At 41.7% G+C, this 19189-nt stretch overlaps 1 protein-coding gene across 4 annotated transcripts in view; it reads left to right on the top strand.

Moving 5' to 3' along the window:
• Positions 1–755: 755 nt before the first annotated feature.
• GPAT3 (glycerol-3-phosphate acyltransferase 3) overlaps positions 756–19189 on the top strand; it is a 59278-nt gene continuing 40844 nt past the window's right edge. The window contains exons 1-3 of one of the 4 annotated variants that reach the window (XM_079153300.1): positions 756–890; positions 1515–1808; positions 10715–10781. In XM_079153300.1, the coding sequence (XP_079009426.1) occupies positions 1668–1808; positions 10715–10781 (208 nt within the window). In that variant the 5' untranslated portion in view covers positions 756–890; positions 1515–1667. The other 3 variants (XM_079153297.1, XM_079153299.1, XM_079153298.1) reach the window with 3 other exon arrangements.

Raw genomic sequence — 19189 nt, 5'->3', positions numbered from 1 at the left:
TGGATAGCTCTGGTGGTTGTGTTTTCCTTCTTTCTGTACACTGGCAGGTGATATAGCCGTTTAATTTTGAGAAACCAAGCTCCTACCACTTTTTCAATCATAACTTGAATTCCCCCCTTCTCGGTAGCAAAGAGTTTGCAATACCTATCCGGTAGGAGGGGCACAGAGAGAGAAGACATTTACATTCTTTGCAGAGGGGCTTATCACTCCCTGGCTCTCCACACCCTTGGCAGGAGCAGTTTTTTCTTGACAATATTTGTTATTAACACTGTTTCAGTTCAGTTTACTGGTCCTCACAGAATCCCCACCTTGACACACCCTAACGTTACATGTAAGAGATTTTGTCTGATTAAGACAGACTGGATTCGGTGGTAATCTAGACCCCGGGCGGCTTGATTTTCTTACGTCCTACGGTGTTGTTCATTATGCCTTCTCATGCTCATTCTTAAAACCAGTTGGACTGCAGGGAGTAAATACAAGTAGGAGGTTTTGTACTTCATTGCTTTAATAAGGGCCAGCACCATAGCAGTGCGGAGACGGAATCCCCAAGAGACTCGTGTCAGCTAGGTGGAGACTGGCTCCTGCCTGGCATTTTCTGCAGTGTGTGTGCGCTGGGTGTTGGTGATGGGAAGGAAGGTGGGGTTGGAATCTTCCCCCGGGAAGGGAGTGACAGATACTCAGCGGCGGTTTCTGTGCCTGGGAGCAGGCAGCTGAATGAATTAGGCTACTCGTGGAGAGCGCCTTCTCCTCTTCGGATAAGCAAGATTTAGCCTCTCAGCTCCGTAGGGAGGGACACCTAAGAGGAGGCGGTGGGGCAAACCCAGAAGCTGCGTGTGTGGCCGCTCAACCGTACTCTGCATTTTCCTCTCCTTGAAAGCCCTTTCCAAGAGGTCGTTTTACACGCACCCAGACTAGACCTCCGCATGCGTCCGGGATACGTCAATAGTTAGTTCTGTGTTACAGATGGAAACTCTCCTCCAGAAAGGACCTTTGCTGGGAGCGCTGGGGAAGGCGGGGCGCGGGGAAGGAGGGAGGCCGCCCCGAGGCTGCGGCGCTGGGAGCTGGATCCTGCCAGGGAGTTCCCTGTTGGGTGGTAAAGGAGGTGGGGCAAGGGCAGCGCGCAGAAATAGGGCGCCCGACGCCCGAGCGTAGCCAGCCTCCAGCCAGCCTGTGTGCTGAGGTGTAGGGCGCCCGCAGGGATCCTAGCTCCGGGAGGGCCTCGGTGAGTCACCGCTGAGTTGTCGCAATCGCTACATAGAGGAAATCAGGCACCGGGTGGGGCGCGTTCCTGGCTGCGCTCTTGCGCTCTGACCGCACGGCGGTGTAGCTTCGCTTGCCCCCAGCTCTTGTCTTCTAGCCCGCGATACCCAGGTCTGCTCTTGCTGCGGTGGCTTTAGGCTTCGCCCTGGCCTCTATCGGAGAGTTAACCGGTCGGGACAAGGAGGAGCCCGAGGAGGAAGGAAGGAAATTACCGACGTTTTCAAAGTTTTTTCCTTCCTCTCTTTGTCCCGCAGAGGTGAGTGGCAGGAGTCGGCGGCAGCCTTGACTCCCCGTAGCCCAGGTTCTGCGTTCTGCTCCCGGAGCTCCGACCCAACTGCTGGGGGACAGAGAGAGCTGTCGCGCCCGAACCTTCTCTGCAGACCTCATCCGAGTGGGTGCACTGAGCCATGGAGGGCGCAGACCTGGCCGGGAAGATCCTGTCCACCTGGTTGACTCTGGTGCTGGGCCTCATCTTGCTGCCTTCGGCCTTCGGAGTGTCTCTGGGCATCTCTGAGATCTACATGAAGATCCTGGTGAAAACTTTAGAGGTGAGTGTCAGGAAGGATGCAGCGGCCTCACTGCTCTGAAGACTCCAGGGGAGGACCCGGGGTTGTGGGCACTGAGCTTAGAGCTGAGAGAGCGAGAGCCAGATTGACTCAGGGTCCAGTCTCCAAGGTCAGTGGTCGGGAACTGTGTGTATTTATTCTGGTCCTCAGCAGCGCTGAAAAGAGCATCTTTGCTTCTCCTGCAGAGCTGGAGGAATCCAGGCTGAGACCAGGGAACCACCTTATTTTCCCACTGTTGAAGATAGAACCACCCTACCTGGTTCTATCAACTATTATTTCACAGATTCGAATAATCATGGGGCCGGTGTTTTGTATCAGCGGATTTGTTTATATCCATTATTCCCTGCAGTGCTCTGGCTTCACAGTTTTTACAGCCCAGGTTTCAGAGGTCCTTTGGTGTATTAAGATATCTTGTCCAGAAAGGCATTGTGTTATACTTTATGTCCAAGATAAGAAACCAATTGCTGGATGGCAGAAAGAAATCTGATTTTATTACAGTGGAGTCATGGAAATTTTATCTAACCAATAGCACTTGAAATGCCATTGCAAAGGACTATTCTTTGACCTCAGCTCTGCCTGCTTAAGGTTTTGTTTGCAAATTTTGCAGAGAAAGGTGTTAGATGCAAGTGAGTCCCGTGGGGGAAAACAGCAACTTACCCTTACTGGGGGTTTTATTGAGTTTAAAAAGATCTTGTCAGATAGGGAGGACAGGGATAGTCACTTTTGCAGATAAGGGAACTGAACCGCAGAGTTCAGTGTATGTTTGAACTAAGTGTTGGAAACAGGGGTCTTAACTGAGAGAGGCCCTGCAGGGTGTTGAGGTTTGTTTACATTTGGTACCAAAAGCCTAATCCTGGTTTTATGTATTTATTTTTCAGTACCTTGTGTTGAACCCAGGGCCTCCTACATGTATGCTAAGCAATGTCCTACTACTGAGCTATGTCCCTAACCTCCTAGCTCTGTTTTTCAATACTTTTTGTGCCTTATTTACCTCACCTATAATATAGGAGTAACAATGATACTTATTTCAGTCCTGCTGCTTTAATGAGTTAAAATATGTCAAACCCTTAGAAAGGTGTCTGCATGTGTTCATTGCTAAGTGTGTGTTGCTATTAAAAGAACTATATGATTATTTAGATTCTGCTATCTTTGTTTCTCTAGCTTCTACATACTCTTCCAATATGGGTTCCCATTTTCCTGTCTTTATTTTCTGTCCACTGGTAGGACATAGCTTTATCTGCTCTTCTTTCTCAATTAAGGATGTGGCTCCCAGATATACTATAACCCATGGGACAGTGGTTTATGCTTGCTAACATTCTGTTTTACTCCAGATCTTGGTTGAACTTTCTTTCTGGCTATTTCTTTGCTGAGTCCTTAAAGTTATATTTAATTATTCCTCCCCAGTCCTCATGTTTTTATTTATTTTTATTTATTTTATTTGTATTTATTTAGCAGTACAGGGGTTTAAATCCAGAGACTTTCTACCATTGACCCACACCCTGGAAACTTTTTATTTTTGAGACAGTGCCTCACTAAATTGCCAAGACTGTCCTTGAACTTCAGATTCTCCTGCCTCCACCTTGTGAGTTGCTGTGATTACATGTGTGGACTGCTGCTCCTGGCAGTCCTCATGGTTTTGAAGTTCCGTTGTTTCTACTTGGGAGGTATTTCTCCATGTTGGGTTTTTCTCATGGCCGTTACATTCTGAGTGTGGTTGCACTATGCCGTGGTTTTCCTGGCTGCTTCTCTCTGTTAGAACTTCTTCAGAATTCTCTCCCCATAGTGGATGCCCCTCTTCAGCAGGTGTTCCCTCATCCTCAGCACTCTGTTCTCTTGTACAGCAATGTCATTTGAAAATTATACGCCAAGTGGGAACTGAATGAAGGTTTATCACACATGTTGGCTTCCATTTGCTCACTCCTGTCTATCTTACTTTTGTGTTTTAGGGACTGCTAAGGGGAGATGTAGGGGCTAGAACAACTAGATCAACTAGTTGTTCTTAGCTAGGCAAAATATTATCTTGATGGGATTTTCTCCAATCCAGGGTCTGGCCTTCAGTTTGAAGAGGCCCTGAGTTTTGATCTTTCTCTCTGGAGTTGAAAAGACTCTCTAAGATGAACTCCTTGACAACCTAGAAGTTTAGTTTTCTCCAGAACACCAATTTTCTAGTTCTACTGTGAGTACACTGTGTAGCTTGGAAACCAGGTAGGTGGCTACACAAGGAACAACCTTTCTTACTAAGACTGACTTATTAGGTCAGAGGGATGCTTGGAATTTGAACAGGGATTCCTTTAGTAAGTCAACTGATTTGTTGCACATGCTGCCCGAAGCCCGAGTGTTGGGGAACAGCTGGACTCAGTAGGGAAGAGAGGTGTGATAGTGATTTCTGCTTCAGGTGCAGGAAAGGGAAATGCAACCCTGGATTTTCCATCCTTCACCTAGAACAGTGTTAAATATTTCAGAGACATTTCTGTTAGGCTGGGGCTAGTATAGTGGATTTTTTTTTCCCCACTGTAGGGATAATTCCTTTTAAAATTGTGCCAATTGTCTGGTATTAGAACATTATGAGTCCTGGACAATACTCTGCCCTTTTGCAGATTTCATCAAGACCCAGCCCTTCTGTTACTCATTATTACTTAGTAAGTTCTCAATTAATTTGGTTCTCTTTTTTTCTCCTCATCTTTACATTCCAGTTCCAAGAATATTCTTTGGGCTTTTTGATCAGAATTGGATAGTATCAGAATTGGATAGTTCTCCAGTTTTATTGTTTATAGTCTACGTACTATTTAAAAGTTCATTTAGTTTTGTCCATTGTGTATTTACTTCTAGAAGTTTAATTATTAGTGGATTTTTTTATGATCATAAACTCAAATTTTGTAGGTTGATTGCATGTGGAGAACCTTCTGAATGTCACAGAATCCACTGAGTTATATGACTCTTCTCTGACTCCTTCTTAACTTGCCAATTCATTTAATGTCATTTATTGAGCACCTACTGCATGCCTTCTTCTTCATTGTTGGGTATTCTCTAGATGTATATATAAATACCTGATATGGCAAGCTACTTGAGGACAAGGCTTGAATGCTTGGCTTAGAATGAGTTTAGTGAGTCTCTTAACTAATGATTTCCAAGGGATATATAATAATTTGTTAGTCAATATGATAACTTTATATTGGGGGGAAATTGTTTTAGGAATAAAAACTATGAAAAGTAAAACTTTTGTCTGAGGGGGTGTGCAGAGGGCAATCCATCCAGATGGTGGTTTATATGTGTCAGAGTCTGTGGGAGAGTGTGTGTGAAGTTGTATTTATTCACCAGGAGCACAGATCAAACATTGAAAGATGGTGCTCTCAACTGTGAAAGTAAATTGTAAGGTTAATGACTGAGGTAAGAGTGGGGATGGATTGCTATTCATTGACCTAAGGTTCAAGTTTAGAGAGAAATAAAGAATGGAAAGAGAATATAGAATTGATAGAAAGAAAGGGAAGGATATTTAAGATCTAAGTTGTCTAATCTAATCATATATAGGCAATGGACATTTAATAAGGACTAATTTTCCTTCCACTATGTGTATGTGTGTGGTGTTGGGAATTGAATCCAGGGCCTTGTGCATGCTAGGTAAGCACTCTAGCACTGAGCTACATCCCCAGCCTTCTTTTTCATTTGGTTTTGAGACAGGGTCTTGCTAAGTTGCCCAGGCTGGCTTGAACTTGAAATCCTCCTGCCTCAGCCTCCTAAGTGGCTGGGATTACAAATTTGTGCTACTGTGCCCAACTTTTCCTTCTATTTTTCCAGAATAAGATGGAAGTATGAATGAGTTACTCCAAATTTCTGGCTTTGTGACCTTAGGCAGGTAACTTAACATCCCAAGCTTCATTTTTAGTGTGTATAGACAAATATGCCAGGTTGGGTTATTCTGCAGATTAAAGGAGAGTAAATTTAAAGCATTTGATATACAATATGTGCTGAACATTTCATGGAGTTTGGATTAGAACATTCTTTGGTACTATTTTAATACATTGAAAATTAATTAATTATTTACCTACACAAAGCTGATTTAAACTATCTTCAGATCTTTGGGTCAACACGCACTCAGAGCAGATTCTTCCTGGTTTTTGTGTACTATTCCCCTTACTCTCTCTTCCATCCACCAATTAGTTCTCCATTTAAAAAAAAAAAATTAACTGAAGTCTTAGATGGACACAATATCTGTATTTATTTTTATGTGATACTGAGGATTGAACCCAGTGCCTCACATATTCTTGGCAAGTGCTTTACTACTGTGCTACACGCCAGCCCTCTCCATCTTTTTTAAAGGCATGTCAAGCTGTGCACAGTGGTGTACAGCATCATCCCAATGACTCTGGAGGTTGAAGCAGGGGGATCACAAGTTGTAGGCCAACCTCAGCAACTTAGTGAGACCCTCAGCAACTTAGAGCCTGTCTCAAACCAAAACATAAAAGGGGCTGAAGATGTAGTTCAGTGCAGTGATAATGTGTCCCTGGGTTCAATCCCCAGTATTGGGGTTTAAGAAAACAGCACATCAATAATTCTCAGATGGTTATTAACACCTGTATAATAGATATTATCTCTGATGTTGGAAACACAAAGAATGTGCTAGAAGGTCCCAGATGTTTATGATAGAAAGTAATAATAAACAAAAGCTGGCAAAGCATTATGCTTTGCATTTATCTTAATTCTACTCAACTCTATCATTACTCCCACTGATAGATCTGAAGGTGGAAGTTCAGAGGGGAAATTTGTCCATAAAGCAACATACCTCTGACAGTGATAGAATTGGGATTTTAATTTGGATGCTGCATTCTTAGTCTGTCAAGGTGACAGGCTCTGCCAAAAAACTTTCATTTGGCTACAGATGGCAGCCAGCTGTTACTTGAGCAAGTCTCATAATTTGAATTTTTATACAATTTAATGCACTTTTCCTCTTTCTCTTTGTTTATGTACTTTTCCCTGTCTTTAGTCAATTCTTAAATGTCTTGATAGTATAAAAATTGAAAGTTGTAATTGTCTAGGTGACATCATCACAACTCTGCAAGCTTTTGGCTTGCAAAAATCAAGACTTGAAACCACTTCTTACTGGTGAATTTTGGATAGCTACTTTTCTCTCTTAGAAGGTGTGGAAATTAAGTGGTGCGAAAGCCTGATTGATAAGTGTCTTAGCTTTCCTTGGGGTGAGACTGAGGAGGGGAACAGTAAAGGATGTCGTTAGAAGCCATTTCTGACCTTCAGGACCCTCTTGCCTACAGAGCTGCCTTCTTCTGGAGCTTGGAGATAGATATGTTCTGAGATCCTCTGGAAGAGATTCAGAACCTCTAGCATACATATTCTTTGTATTTGGGCTTCTCAATTGGTGGAAGAAGCTGGCATGGTGAAAGAAAAATAGCTATCTATTGGGAGACGCACTGATGGTCTGAGAAAAAACTAGTCATCTTTGATTGCTAAGTAAAGTGTGGGGCCTGGGGAGGAAGATGAAGCCATCGCTATTCTTCATAAAGAACTATGTGGTGGGTACCAGATAGAGCGTTCCTTTAATCTTCACGATCACCCTTGGCATTGTCCCCATTTTAGGGATAATGAAATGGATGCTCCAAGAGGTTAAAGGCTCATCTCTGAGATGATTGGAACCAGGAAATGGCAGGACTGAAATTCCAGCACATTGCTGACTGGCTTCAAAGCACAGGCAGGTTTTTTCTTTCACTGGAGAGTATGCTATGGAAGAAAATGGTTTTCTACTACGAATTCTCTTTGGTATTAAATGACTGCTTCTCCAGTATTAACATTTGCTTGTGTGTGTGTGTGTGTTTTACTGGTGATTGAATCCAGGAGTGCTGTACCACTGAGCTAGATCCCCAGCCCTTTCATTCTAGTTTGAGACAGGGTCTCTCTAAGTTGTCCCGGCTAACCTTGAACTTGTGATCCTCCTTGCCTCCTGAATAGCTGGGTTTACAAGAGCCTGGCCCTACATTTGTTTACATTGAGCATGGTCACTGCATTTTGTTGGGCAGTTCTTTGGCATTCTGAAACTTTCTCTTGCTCTTTGAGGAATGTCACTCGCTGTTTGAAGAATGTCATTGTAGAGTCTGCTAGGGCTGACATAACCAAATACCACAGACTGGGTGGCTTAAACAGCAGAAATTTATTTTCTCATGGTTCAAGAAACTAAAAGTCCAAGACCAAGGTGTCAGCAGGCTTGGTTTCATCCGGGGCCTCTCCTAGGCTCGCAGGTGTTCACCTTCTCAGTATGCCCTCACATGATTTTTTTCCGTGCGCACACATCCTTGGTATTTCTTTGGGTGTCTAATTTCTTCTTATGACACCAGTCAGATAGGATTATGGCCCACTCTAAGGACTTTATTTAAACTTAATCACCTCTTTGAAGACCCTCTCTCTAAATATAGTCACATTCTGTATTATGGGGTTTAGAACTTCAACATATGAATTTGGGGGATATAACTCAGCCCTTAGCTGCCACAAAATACCAATATTTTCCTTCATGTGATAATTGTTCCAGTATGATAACTACATTTAATATGAAATATAAAATCATCTGTCCACAATTAAAAAGTGAGTTCTGAGGTTAATAATGCTGGATTGTAAAAAAGTAATATATTATAAAATCAAAGTTTTTTCCCCCATATCTTTGGTTTATTTACAAATGATAATAGGGTCCAGAGATTTAAGTGAGAAACTATGGATATTAACCTTTATCTCAGTCGAGAAAAGATGGGAGTCCAGAGTTTGAGAAACCACTGCACCAAATCATCAAGAATCTAAAAGAATGTAGCCAGATTAAGGCCAAGTCTTTTTGTTGGCAGTGACTTGCCACTTGAAACTGGAAGATCAGGCCTCTCTTTGTAGGTTTTTCCTGAGTGTGCTGGCTTGTGCCTTCTTGGCTCTTTAAGTTGTTGTGCAGGGGTCCTGATGGTCCATGACTTTGTGCTTATGCTTGGGCTATTTATTTTGTCAGTTATTTTTTTATTTATTTCGAAAAAACTTTCAGTTTCTTTGCTTTATACACCTGTCTGAGCCTAGTAATAGGTTTTTGTAAATAGGAATAGTAAAGGCTTTTGCCTTGACACATTAATAAATCTGCCTTTCTGCCCCTTCTTGGGTTCTTATGTTCAATTATAATCGTTACATGGCTTTTTGCCTCTTATTTTTCCTGTCCTTTAAAATCAAATTTTAGGACTGGGGTTGAAGCGCAGTGGGAGAGCACTTGCCTGGCGTGTGTGAGGCACTGGGTTTGATTCTCAGCACCACATTTAAATAAGTAAGATAAAGGTCCATTGAAAACAAAAAAATGTTTTAAAAAAATCAAATTGTAATCTTCTAGATGTCATTTGAATTTGCTTTTCTTCGTCTTTTGTGTTCTGGGGGTTGAACTCGGGGCCTTGCTCATGCTAGACAGCTGCTCCACTACTGAACCATACCACCGGCCCCTAATTGCCTATTTTTAGTTTTTATTTTTTCAATTTTGGTATGGGATTGAAATGAGAGGGAGTTTACCACTGAGCCACATCCCTAATCCTTTTTAATTTTTTATTTTGAAACAGATCTCAGTAGGTTGCTGAGGCTGATCTTGAACTTGCAATCTTCTGCCACAGTCTGGGTTGAATAGGATTATAGGCTTGTACCACTGCACTGGCTTATGGACTATTTTAAAACTAAGACAGCATTTGTGGATTCTTTAGAATGCTGAGTTGAAAAAGTTCCCTGTGCTTTTTATTAAAAAAAAAAAAATATATATATATGTATATATATATGTGTGTGTATATAAAAATGTATCTTTCTCTATGTATGTATATATATATGTATATATATATATATATATTTAGTTGTGAATGAACCTTTATTTTTATTTATTTATATGTGGTGTGGTGCTGAGAATTGAACCTAGTGGTTCACACATGCACTCTACCACTGAGCTATAGTGCCCGCTTGTGCTTTTTAAACTATGATGTTAAAAGGCAAATTATTTTAGAAATGCATAAGAAATGCATAAAGAAAAAAAAATTAAAACCATATTTCAGTATATTTAAGCAAAGTGAGAATTGTTTTTCCATTTCTTAAATTCTCCCAAGCCTGTTGATCCTCATAATCATAACATTTTTTCTATGCCTCTCAATAGGTAAGTAATTAGGTAGACAGATTTTGGTTTTTATTTAGTTAGTGATTTCACTCACTCTTTGCATTCTTTTCTTTTTTTTAGTACCAGGGATTGAACCTGGGGCACATAACCACTGAGCCACATACCCAGCCCTTTTTATTTTTAATTTTAAGATAGGGTCTTACTAGGTTGCTCAGAGTTCTGCTAAGTTTCTGAGGCTGGCTTTGAACTTGTGATCCACCTACCTCAGTCTCCCGAGCTGCTGGGATTACAGGAGAGTGCCATCATGCCTGACCTTATTAATATTATTTATTTACTTACTTATTTTTGTACTGGGGTTTGAACCCAGGGGTGCTTTACTAGTGAGCTATATCCCCAATCCTTTTTATTTTGAGGAAGTGTCTTGCTAAGTTGCTGAGGGCCTTACTAAGTTGCTGAGGCTATCCTTGAACTTATGATCCTCCTGTTTCAGCCTCCTGAGTAGCCACTGAACCTGGCTCTGCAAACCTATTTTCTGATGCCTCTTTGAGCATGTCTTATACCTGAATGCCTAGTTTGTTATGAAAAGAATCATTATACTTTGTGCACTGTGTTTAGGTCTTTATGTGTGTGATGTCATTTAATTTTGACAACAATCTTATGGGATGGGAATGATTATTCTCATTTTATAATATGGAAACTGTGGGCTAGAAGAAAGGTTTGAGTATTTTACATTGTGTCTGCAGGAGTGTTTACATTAATACTTTTTGTTTTTGAACAGTGGGCCACATTACGTATTGAAAAGGGAGCTGAGAAGGAGTCGGTTCTTAAAAATTCAGCTTCTGTTGGTAAGTCTTTCTTTTCATTGTGATCATTAAAATATTCAAATTGGGTAGGTTTATATTTACCCAATTTGAACATGAAATATTCAGAGAGCAGAATCTTCCGTAGGCCTTGGATCACTCATAATTCTGCCCTTAATGCAAAATAGCAGCTACCTGAGTTTTGATTGACTTTTTATCATGAAGATGGTGATATGTGTTATATAGTTCATCTGTGTGTTCTTATTACAGGCATTGTACAGATGTTGTTTTAGTTTCTAAGGGTGCACATTTGAAGATTCCCATTGTTTTAAAGATAGAGTCAATAGTTTAAAAGGGGGGGCAGTAGTAGTCACCTTTTATCACTGTAACAAAAATATATGAGGCAGGTTACTCAAGAAAAACAGAGGTTTATTTAACTCATAGTTCTGGAGGCTCAGGGCATGACATGGGAAGATCACCTGGGCTCTAATGAGGAACTCATAGATGATGGTGGGGCTTGTGTGGGTAGAAGGATCATATGGTAAGACAGGAAGCAGAAGAGTGACTCAGGGGTTAGCGTCAAGCTTTTATAACAACTCATACTTTCAAGAAGAATCATGGGTGTGGGGTGCTGTGATGCATGCCTGTAATCCTTGTGACTTGGGAGGCTAGAGCAGAAAGATTCGCAAGTTTGAGGCCAGCCTCAACAACTTATTGAAAAGGAAGAAACAGTCATGGAAAAGAACTATCATGGAGTTGGAGGGGGATTACCTTAATCTCTTCTGAGGGCAGCACCCTCAGTTGACACCATAAAGTTACACACCATCTTAGTACTGCCATACTGATGACCAAACCTCCAATACATGAAACTTTGGGGGAATACACTTAAGCCATATCCAGACCACAGGAGGGCCAGGAAGTTAACTCCTTTGTTATTAGCATTGTATTCTAATTTGAGTTCCTCAAAGTATGTTTCTCAAAATAATGCTTTATTGCTGAAGGCTAATTGGTTATAGTATACATGAAATAAATACATCTCAGCTGGGGGTGTAGCTCTGTGGTAGAGTGTGTGCTTAGAATATGCTAAGGCCTTGAGTTCAATCCTCATCACCAAAAAACCCAAAACAACAACCTCCTCTCCAGGGGGATAAGCTTACCATTCCTTCCTTTTGGAGAGTACAGTGCATAGTGATAAAGGCTCAGAAAAGTCCTGTAATAAAGAAGTGTGTTTAATTTTATTTAACCTAACATTTCCTAAACTTTTTAAACATGTTGTCCTTTTCCCCATATGACACCTGTTAGCTTCTGGTAGAGGTGAGCTAGCAAATCAATTAGCCAGCCAGTCTTGTCTTTGCCTTTGTCATTTTCACAAGGGATAAGAATTTTAAGAATTGTTAAAGACACTGGGTTCATAGTGGACTCATGGTGTTACTGGCACAAAGGCAGTGTCTCCAGGGGGTCCCCAGTACACGTTCTTGGCTTCCTGAGCAAAGAATTGAGCAGGACAGGAAAGGTTTGCAGGCAAGGCAGAGGGTTACTGAAAGCAAAGAAAACACTGTGGGAAAGCACAGTGGGAAGAGCTGTGAATTATCACAAGGCTGTGCCCCCCCCCCCCCACGCACACACACACAGTCTATACAGTGGAACCCGCTTTTATTGGGCTCCTCTAGCTCTCCCCCTTCTCCCCTGGCTGGATCTAGGATTAATACCTTGATTGACAGCTGAACCTGACATACTTTCGTCTCTCCTGCCCATATGTAAGTTTCTTTTTCCCCTGGAAAATGCACAGAATGGGCAGAAACTGCAATGCCAATGATATGTTAACTAGTAACAAGTTAACTTTAGGTTAGTACCTCCTGCATGCCCAAAATTCACGACTTTCCCTTCATGATCTTGAATTCTCTTTTAAGTCATCTCGCTTCCTCTCTTTAACTGCAAGATGGCCTAGTTTCCCCTCACAGGAAGGGGCTTCAGGTGGAGTGTTCTGAGCGCCCTGGGTGGACTGAAGAGCCCAAAAGGATGATTCCTTTCCCTTGACCTATTTCCTACGTAATAATAGGAATAATAATAGTAGTAGAATAATAATAATAGTAGAATTCTATTGGAGTAATGGTTAAGCAATAAGGAAGAAAGACTTCCCTAGATTTAATTATAAAACTAAGCCTTTGTGTGTTTATAAAAAGTAATATAGAAAACCTTGTGCCTCACTGATTTTGGATTAAAAATGGCCATGCATTTTCTCAGATATTTCTCAGATATATCAGATATTTCTCAGATAAATTCCAGAATTTATCTTCTGGAGGCTTCTACATTTCTGAAAGGAAATGTAGAAAAATGAATACTGTTGTGGCTTTTGGAAATAGCAAAGTATTTGAAAACATTTGAACACTTTTGTGTAATTATTATATTCAAATAACTGAAGCAACTAGTAGAGCTTCATGGTGTATGCTCAGACACCAAAGTACTACTGCTGGTAACATTTTACCAACCCGAATCTTTTTGACTGTATGTGATCATCCTTTTGTTGTCAGATACCTTCCGGAATTCAGATGTAGGAGTTCTACTATTATGTCTCTGGGAACTTTTTAAAACGTGTGTCCTTTCTGTTAAGGAGAGAACAGCCAGGTGTGGTGGTGCAGTGACTCGGGAGGCTGAGGCAGGAAAATTGAAGTTCTAGGCCAGCCTCAGCAACTTAGCAAGGCTCTCAGCAATTTGGCAAGACTGTCTCAAAATAATAAAAAGGATAGGGCATGTAGCTCAGTGGTAAAGCATCCCTCATGTTCAATCCCCAGTACAGGAAAAAAATATGTTTAAGGAGATAACAAACTTGGTTGCTGGTTTTCTGTTGTATTTGGTGAGACTTTGGGCTGTCATGGATCTTGGGAAATACTATGGGCCCTGTAGATTGGGGTGGTTGTGGTGCATGACTTAGTCCATGAATTTAAAAGCACATATGTTGTTTCAATTCAGTAGGTTAAAGGGATTAAAAAAAACCACTAGTGAGGGTATCTAGCAACATAGGTTTAGTTTTTTTTTGTTTTTTGATACTGGGGATTGAACCCTGGGCATTTTACACTGAGATACATCCCCAGTCCTTTTTATTTTTTCATTTTGAGGCAGGGTCTCACTAAGTTGCTGAGGCTGAACTTGGACTTGCACTATTCCTGTCTCAGCCTCTCAAGTAGCTGGGATTATAGGTGTGTGCCCCTGTGCACACCTGTATTCTATTTTTTTTTAGGCTTTGTGTAAATGAGGACTTCATGTGGACTTTCATCTATTGTGTTGTTATTATTATTGCCATATGTTTGCCTTTTCTATTTTTAGTCTTTGTGTTTTCTGTGGTACCTCCAGGAAAGAGTAGAAGTGAACAGGAAGGAAAATATAAATTATAACAAGTTATATTGGTTCATAGTAAGACCAATGCCTACAAAATCTTGTCACATTTCATTCAGAGTAGCTGCCCTTCTTTTTAGCTTGTAAAATTGGGAATTGACTCCCAGTTATTGAGCATCTGTGACATCTAAGGTTATCACAAGATCCAAAGCCAATTAAGGTACAGTCCCTGTGGGGAGACAGGCATCTGACCATCCACTGTGATAAATGCTGAAATAGGTACATAAGCAAAGGACAATGAGATCTAATTTAGGCTCTGGCCTGCGCTGTGTCCATCTCTGTTAAGCCCACAGCTGTGCATGCCATGTACCTCTGCTCCCATGCTGACTCCACACTTGGGCAGCCAGGACTTAACGGGGCGTGTGCCCTGTTGATAGCCTGGTATTTTGAGTCATCGGAAAAGTAGTGTCACAATCCTAGACAGACCAATAGAGGGTGATGAAACACTGAACATTTGTGTGCTTGGCTGGTGCAATCTTCCATCTTGGGAGCATCATGTCTCTGTACCGCAGCCAATGATAGCACAAGTCAGTGTTGAGCCAGTCAGTTTAGGCAAGGGTCACAGGCAGGCCAGGGGACCCAGGAGCTCAGGGTGTGATTTTGAGATCTCTTTGAATGATATAGTCCTGGTAATAGATTCTGAGAGGCAGGGAAATTCTAGACAGGGAAAATCGTTATTTTTTATTTTCTACAAATGCATAAAACATTCCTTCTGCTGCTCTTTTACTTAGTGAAGCGTGCATTTTAAAATATATTTCCCTTCCAAGGTAAGTCCCTCTAGCTCTGTATTTTTTCTGCGCTTATCTGAAGCTAGGCTTGGTGGCACACACCTGTATTGTACCCTAGAAGTGCAAGAGGGCAGCATAGTAGGCTAAGACAAGAAAAGAGAATGCTGGTGGTCCCTTTGCTGCTTTTCTTGACTGCTTTCATCACTCCAGCTGTAGCACAAATGCATCTCTTTGGATCCAGGGACAGGGTCCCACCAAGAGATTGCTGCAACTTTTATTTTAGTCTGCTATAAATGGTCCAAGAGCCCATCAACTTTTTAGAGCTGCCGGCCCCACTCTTCGAGTACCTGACTGATTCCCAGGATACTGTTAAACTTGAATCAGTAATTTCGATTAAAATTATAATTAGCCTGGTGCAGTGGCACGTGCCCTTAATCCCAGCGGCTCGGGAGGCTGAGGCAGGAGGATCATGAGTTCAAAGCCAGCTCCAGCAACTTAATAAGGCCCTAAGCAACTCAGTGAGACCCTGTATCTAAATAAAATATAAAAAAGGGCTCAGTAGTTAAGAGCCCCTGGGTACAATCCCTGGTACAAAAAATATTTTTCAATATAATAAATTATGAAATTTTATTTAACTAAAATTACTCAAAAGAATTCCATCATAATTGCATTGTGATACCAGGATATTTATGTGGTGACCAACCCAAAGTCAACAGGCATGAATGGAGACCTACGTTTGACCGGAGAATGAGTCATAAGAATAGAAATACTGTACATAGGCTGGTGGTGCAGTCACATTGGCCTTGCTCCCTGTAGTGTGTCACTGGCCCAAGGGGGCACTGTTGGCAGTGGAAGGGGCAGGCAGCCTCCAGGAGCCCTCCTCCCGCTGGCACTGCATGTGAAGATTTGGGGTCATGTGGCCTGCTGTTGATTTAGCCTCTGCTAAATTTCTCTTTCACCTTGTACCTCATACCCCTAGCCCCTCCCCTTTGCCTACCCAAACACTCAGAAAGAATGAAATGCTGAGGTGAAACTTTCATTGTCATACCCAAATTCAGGTTGTCTAACATTTCCTTCTAATTTTTGTTTGGAATTCTTTCTGTGAGGCATTTGACTAACTATACTGATATCTCAAATTCATTGGTTACAATAACATTAATAAAATCTTAGAGTCACAGAAAATGTGGGATAATATTTTGTTAATGAAAATTTGAGGGATGTTGAGTTTTTTGGTACAAGGGATGGAACCCAGGGTATTTAACCACTGAGCCACGTTTCCATCTCTTTTTATTTGTTTATTTATTTTGAGGTAGGGCCTCAATAAGTTGTTGAGGCTGGCATGGAACTCAAAATTCTCCTGCCTGAGCCTTCCAAGTCACTGGGATTACAGGCCTGTAACACCATGGCTGGCATGAGCTTTTTTTTTTTTTTTTAAATACTATATAGCAGCCAAAATGAGTTAACTGAATTTACATGGAGAGAACGAAGTAGATAAATTTAAAACAGTGTTAAGAGAACATAAAGTATAATAACATTTATTTAAAATTTACTACCACAGGGGTTGGGGGTGTGGCTCAGTGGTAGAGTGCTTGCCTAAAATGTATGAGGCCCTGGGTCCTATCCCCAGGACCACCAAAACAAAAACAAAAACAAAAACAAAAAAAAAACAAAAAAAAAATACTACCAGAAATGGATTATGTAAATTTATAGATAAGTGTAGACTACGTATGGAAGTGATATATGCTATATGAGAGTGGTTATCTTCTAGGAGGAAGAGAAAGAGGTGGCAAGGTGGATTTTAACTGTATCTGTAATTTTTCTTTAAAACAATCTGAAGCAAACATGACAATGGGTATCTTTTTTGTTAAATTCCTATTTTTTTGGTTAATCTTATACTTTAACTATAAAATTAAAAACTTGACCAAATAAAATATCAATAATTATTCAAGTAGAATCTTTAATTTGACAAATGAAGCTAGTTTTATATGAATGGAGAACAGATGCCTATCTCAGGGGAATGATTTGATTCTTACCTGCTCCAAAAACATACCTTATTCAGTCTTAGCAGTGCCCGGAATTTAAACCCAAGGAACAAAGAAGTGGTCAGTGGAAATATATTACCTCTTGGAACTAGGTTTTCCACCTCAGCACTACAGACATTTTAGACTGGAAGGCTCCTGGTTGTGGGGAGAAATCCTCTATGTCACAGAAGTTTAGCAGCATCCCTGGCCTCTGCCCACTTGATGACAGCAGCACTACCACTGTGACAACCGGTATGTGTGTTGGTGCGGCCAAATGCTCCCTGCGGCCCATCGTTCTCTCCCTTCTTCACCCACCTTCATGCAGATGTGAGCCACTCCTCTTAGAATATGGATTCGTCGATTGGTGCCCGCTATAATTATTGGTATGCTGCATTTTCTAGCAGAATGTGATTTCTGGTTTTTGGTGGCTGGTTTGGGGAAGGATGGAAGGTGTGAGTGGAGGGGGTGGGCTGTGAGTAGCAGGTGAGCTGGGAATGCTAGATGGTGCACAGGAGGTATGTTCCTTAAGCACCTGGAGAGCTTGGGTGGAGGGGGGCCAGCTCTGAATACCCCTGCAGGTCTTCCTCTTCAATCTAGAGCACGGCCTCTGGAGGGATGTACATGGAGCAGTGAGGGAAGAAGGGACACCCACTTAGCCAGCCAGATCAGCCGAATCTACCCTGGTGATCAATGGGGGTGACAGACATTGCAGCCAGATCACCTTCACATCCGGTATGTTCTTTAAGAAAAGGTGGAGCAGGCAAAGAAATCTTTCAAATTGCACCTCCTAATCCAATAAGAATATATGGTCTGTGTCTAGGTCACATCCTTGATCCAAGAGACTTACTTTACTTTAAAGTGGATTAGAGACTTGTATGTACTCTGTGCTTGTTATGGAGTAAATGTCTGTGTCCCCCCAAGTGGATATATTTGAAATCTTTACTCCTAACATGATGGTATTAGGTGGTGGTCCTTTGGGAGGTAATTAAACCATGAAGATGAAGCCCTAATGAATGGAGTTAGCCCTTATAAATAGAGCCCAGAGAATGTTCTAGCCCCCTTTTTCTCTACTATGTGGGAACAGCGAGAATACTCAGAACTGTGAGAAGTAAGTGTGGCTCTTTATAAGCCACTCAGTCTATGGTTCTTTATTACAGCAGCTGCTCTAAGCCTTTGAAAGTAAGTGACAGCATTTGCCTCTGACCAATGATGAGTAAGCAGAATGGAGTGGTTCCAGCAGGAAAGGAGAAGGTGAAAGGTCAGGTCAGATTAATGGTATTACAGCTGCACTGAGAAGGGATGGGTGGGAAGAGTAAATGAAGCTCTAAATCACAGAAGCAAAGTCTCCCATCCTAGAAGAACAATTAGGAATACACAAAATGTACTCTGTATTATTTTTTAGCTTGTTTAACCTTTCATATAACAGCAACATGGATGGCATTCCTATTTTCAAAGAAATTAATTTAAAAAGTATAACAAGCAGGTTTTCAATCTTTGGTCTGTGATGACACCTATTTAAAATCAAAAGGCCCCCCTGATGTTTTTTCTTCTCTGTTTCCTGCTGCCTGTTAAGCTGTTTTCTCCACTCCAACTTCCTACAAGTCATCATCTCGTGCTGATAATGGAAGCTGAAACTGCTGCCAAAGGTTTTGAGCCAAAAAGTCAGAGAACCAGATCTGTAACATCTCTGGCTACCACAACCTGGCTTAATCTACCTACGTGTATCTCCTCGACTTTTGTTCCTGTGGATTGCAGCATTTCTCTAGGATGGGCGAAGGCAGTTTAGCTATCATCCCAGTTTTGGCCAAATGGCGATTACAATTCATGTATTTTGTATATAATGTTATCTTATTTCTGATGTGGGTGGGTGGCCGGCCAAATCCAGTCATTGGGACCCCAGAAGCCTCTGATATGGGCCCTGGTGATTTGTCCCCAGCACTAGTGACTGTAGACCTGGATGGTGATTTAGTTCCCTCAATCCCAGACCCCTCAGTAGTTTTGAAGAGGGTACCTACATCTCAGAGGGGAGTCTTGGAGGTTTGAATAAACTGGGTGAGAACAGAGAATTAGAGATTAATTGAGAGTGGGCTGACAGTAGGATCAGATGGTGCTTTTGATGGTCCACTCACGAGTACAATCCCTACTTATTTTGAGAAGTTCTCTTTACAGTTGGGAGGAGCAGTCATCTCAGCAACTGTCCACCCAGTTGAAAATCCAAGGTGGTGATGCACTCCTGTAATCCCAGCGGCTCAGGAGACTGAGGCAGGAGGATCGCAGGTTCAAAGCCAGCCTCAGCAACTTAGTTATGTCC

This window comes from Sciurus vulgaris (genome assembly GCF_902686455.1).
Source record: "Sciurus vulgaris genome assembly, chromosome: 9".
Taxonomy (NCBI): domain Eukaryota; kingdom Metazoa; phylum Chordata; class Mammalia; order Rodentia; family Sciuridae; genus Sciurus; species Sciurus vulgaris.
The sequence above is the reverse complement of the archived record's forward strand: the minus strand, read 5'-3'. Positions and strand labels throughout refer to the sequence as shown.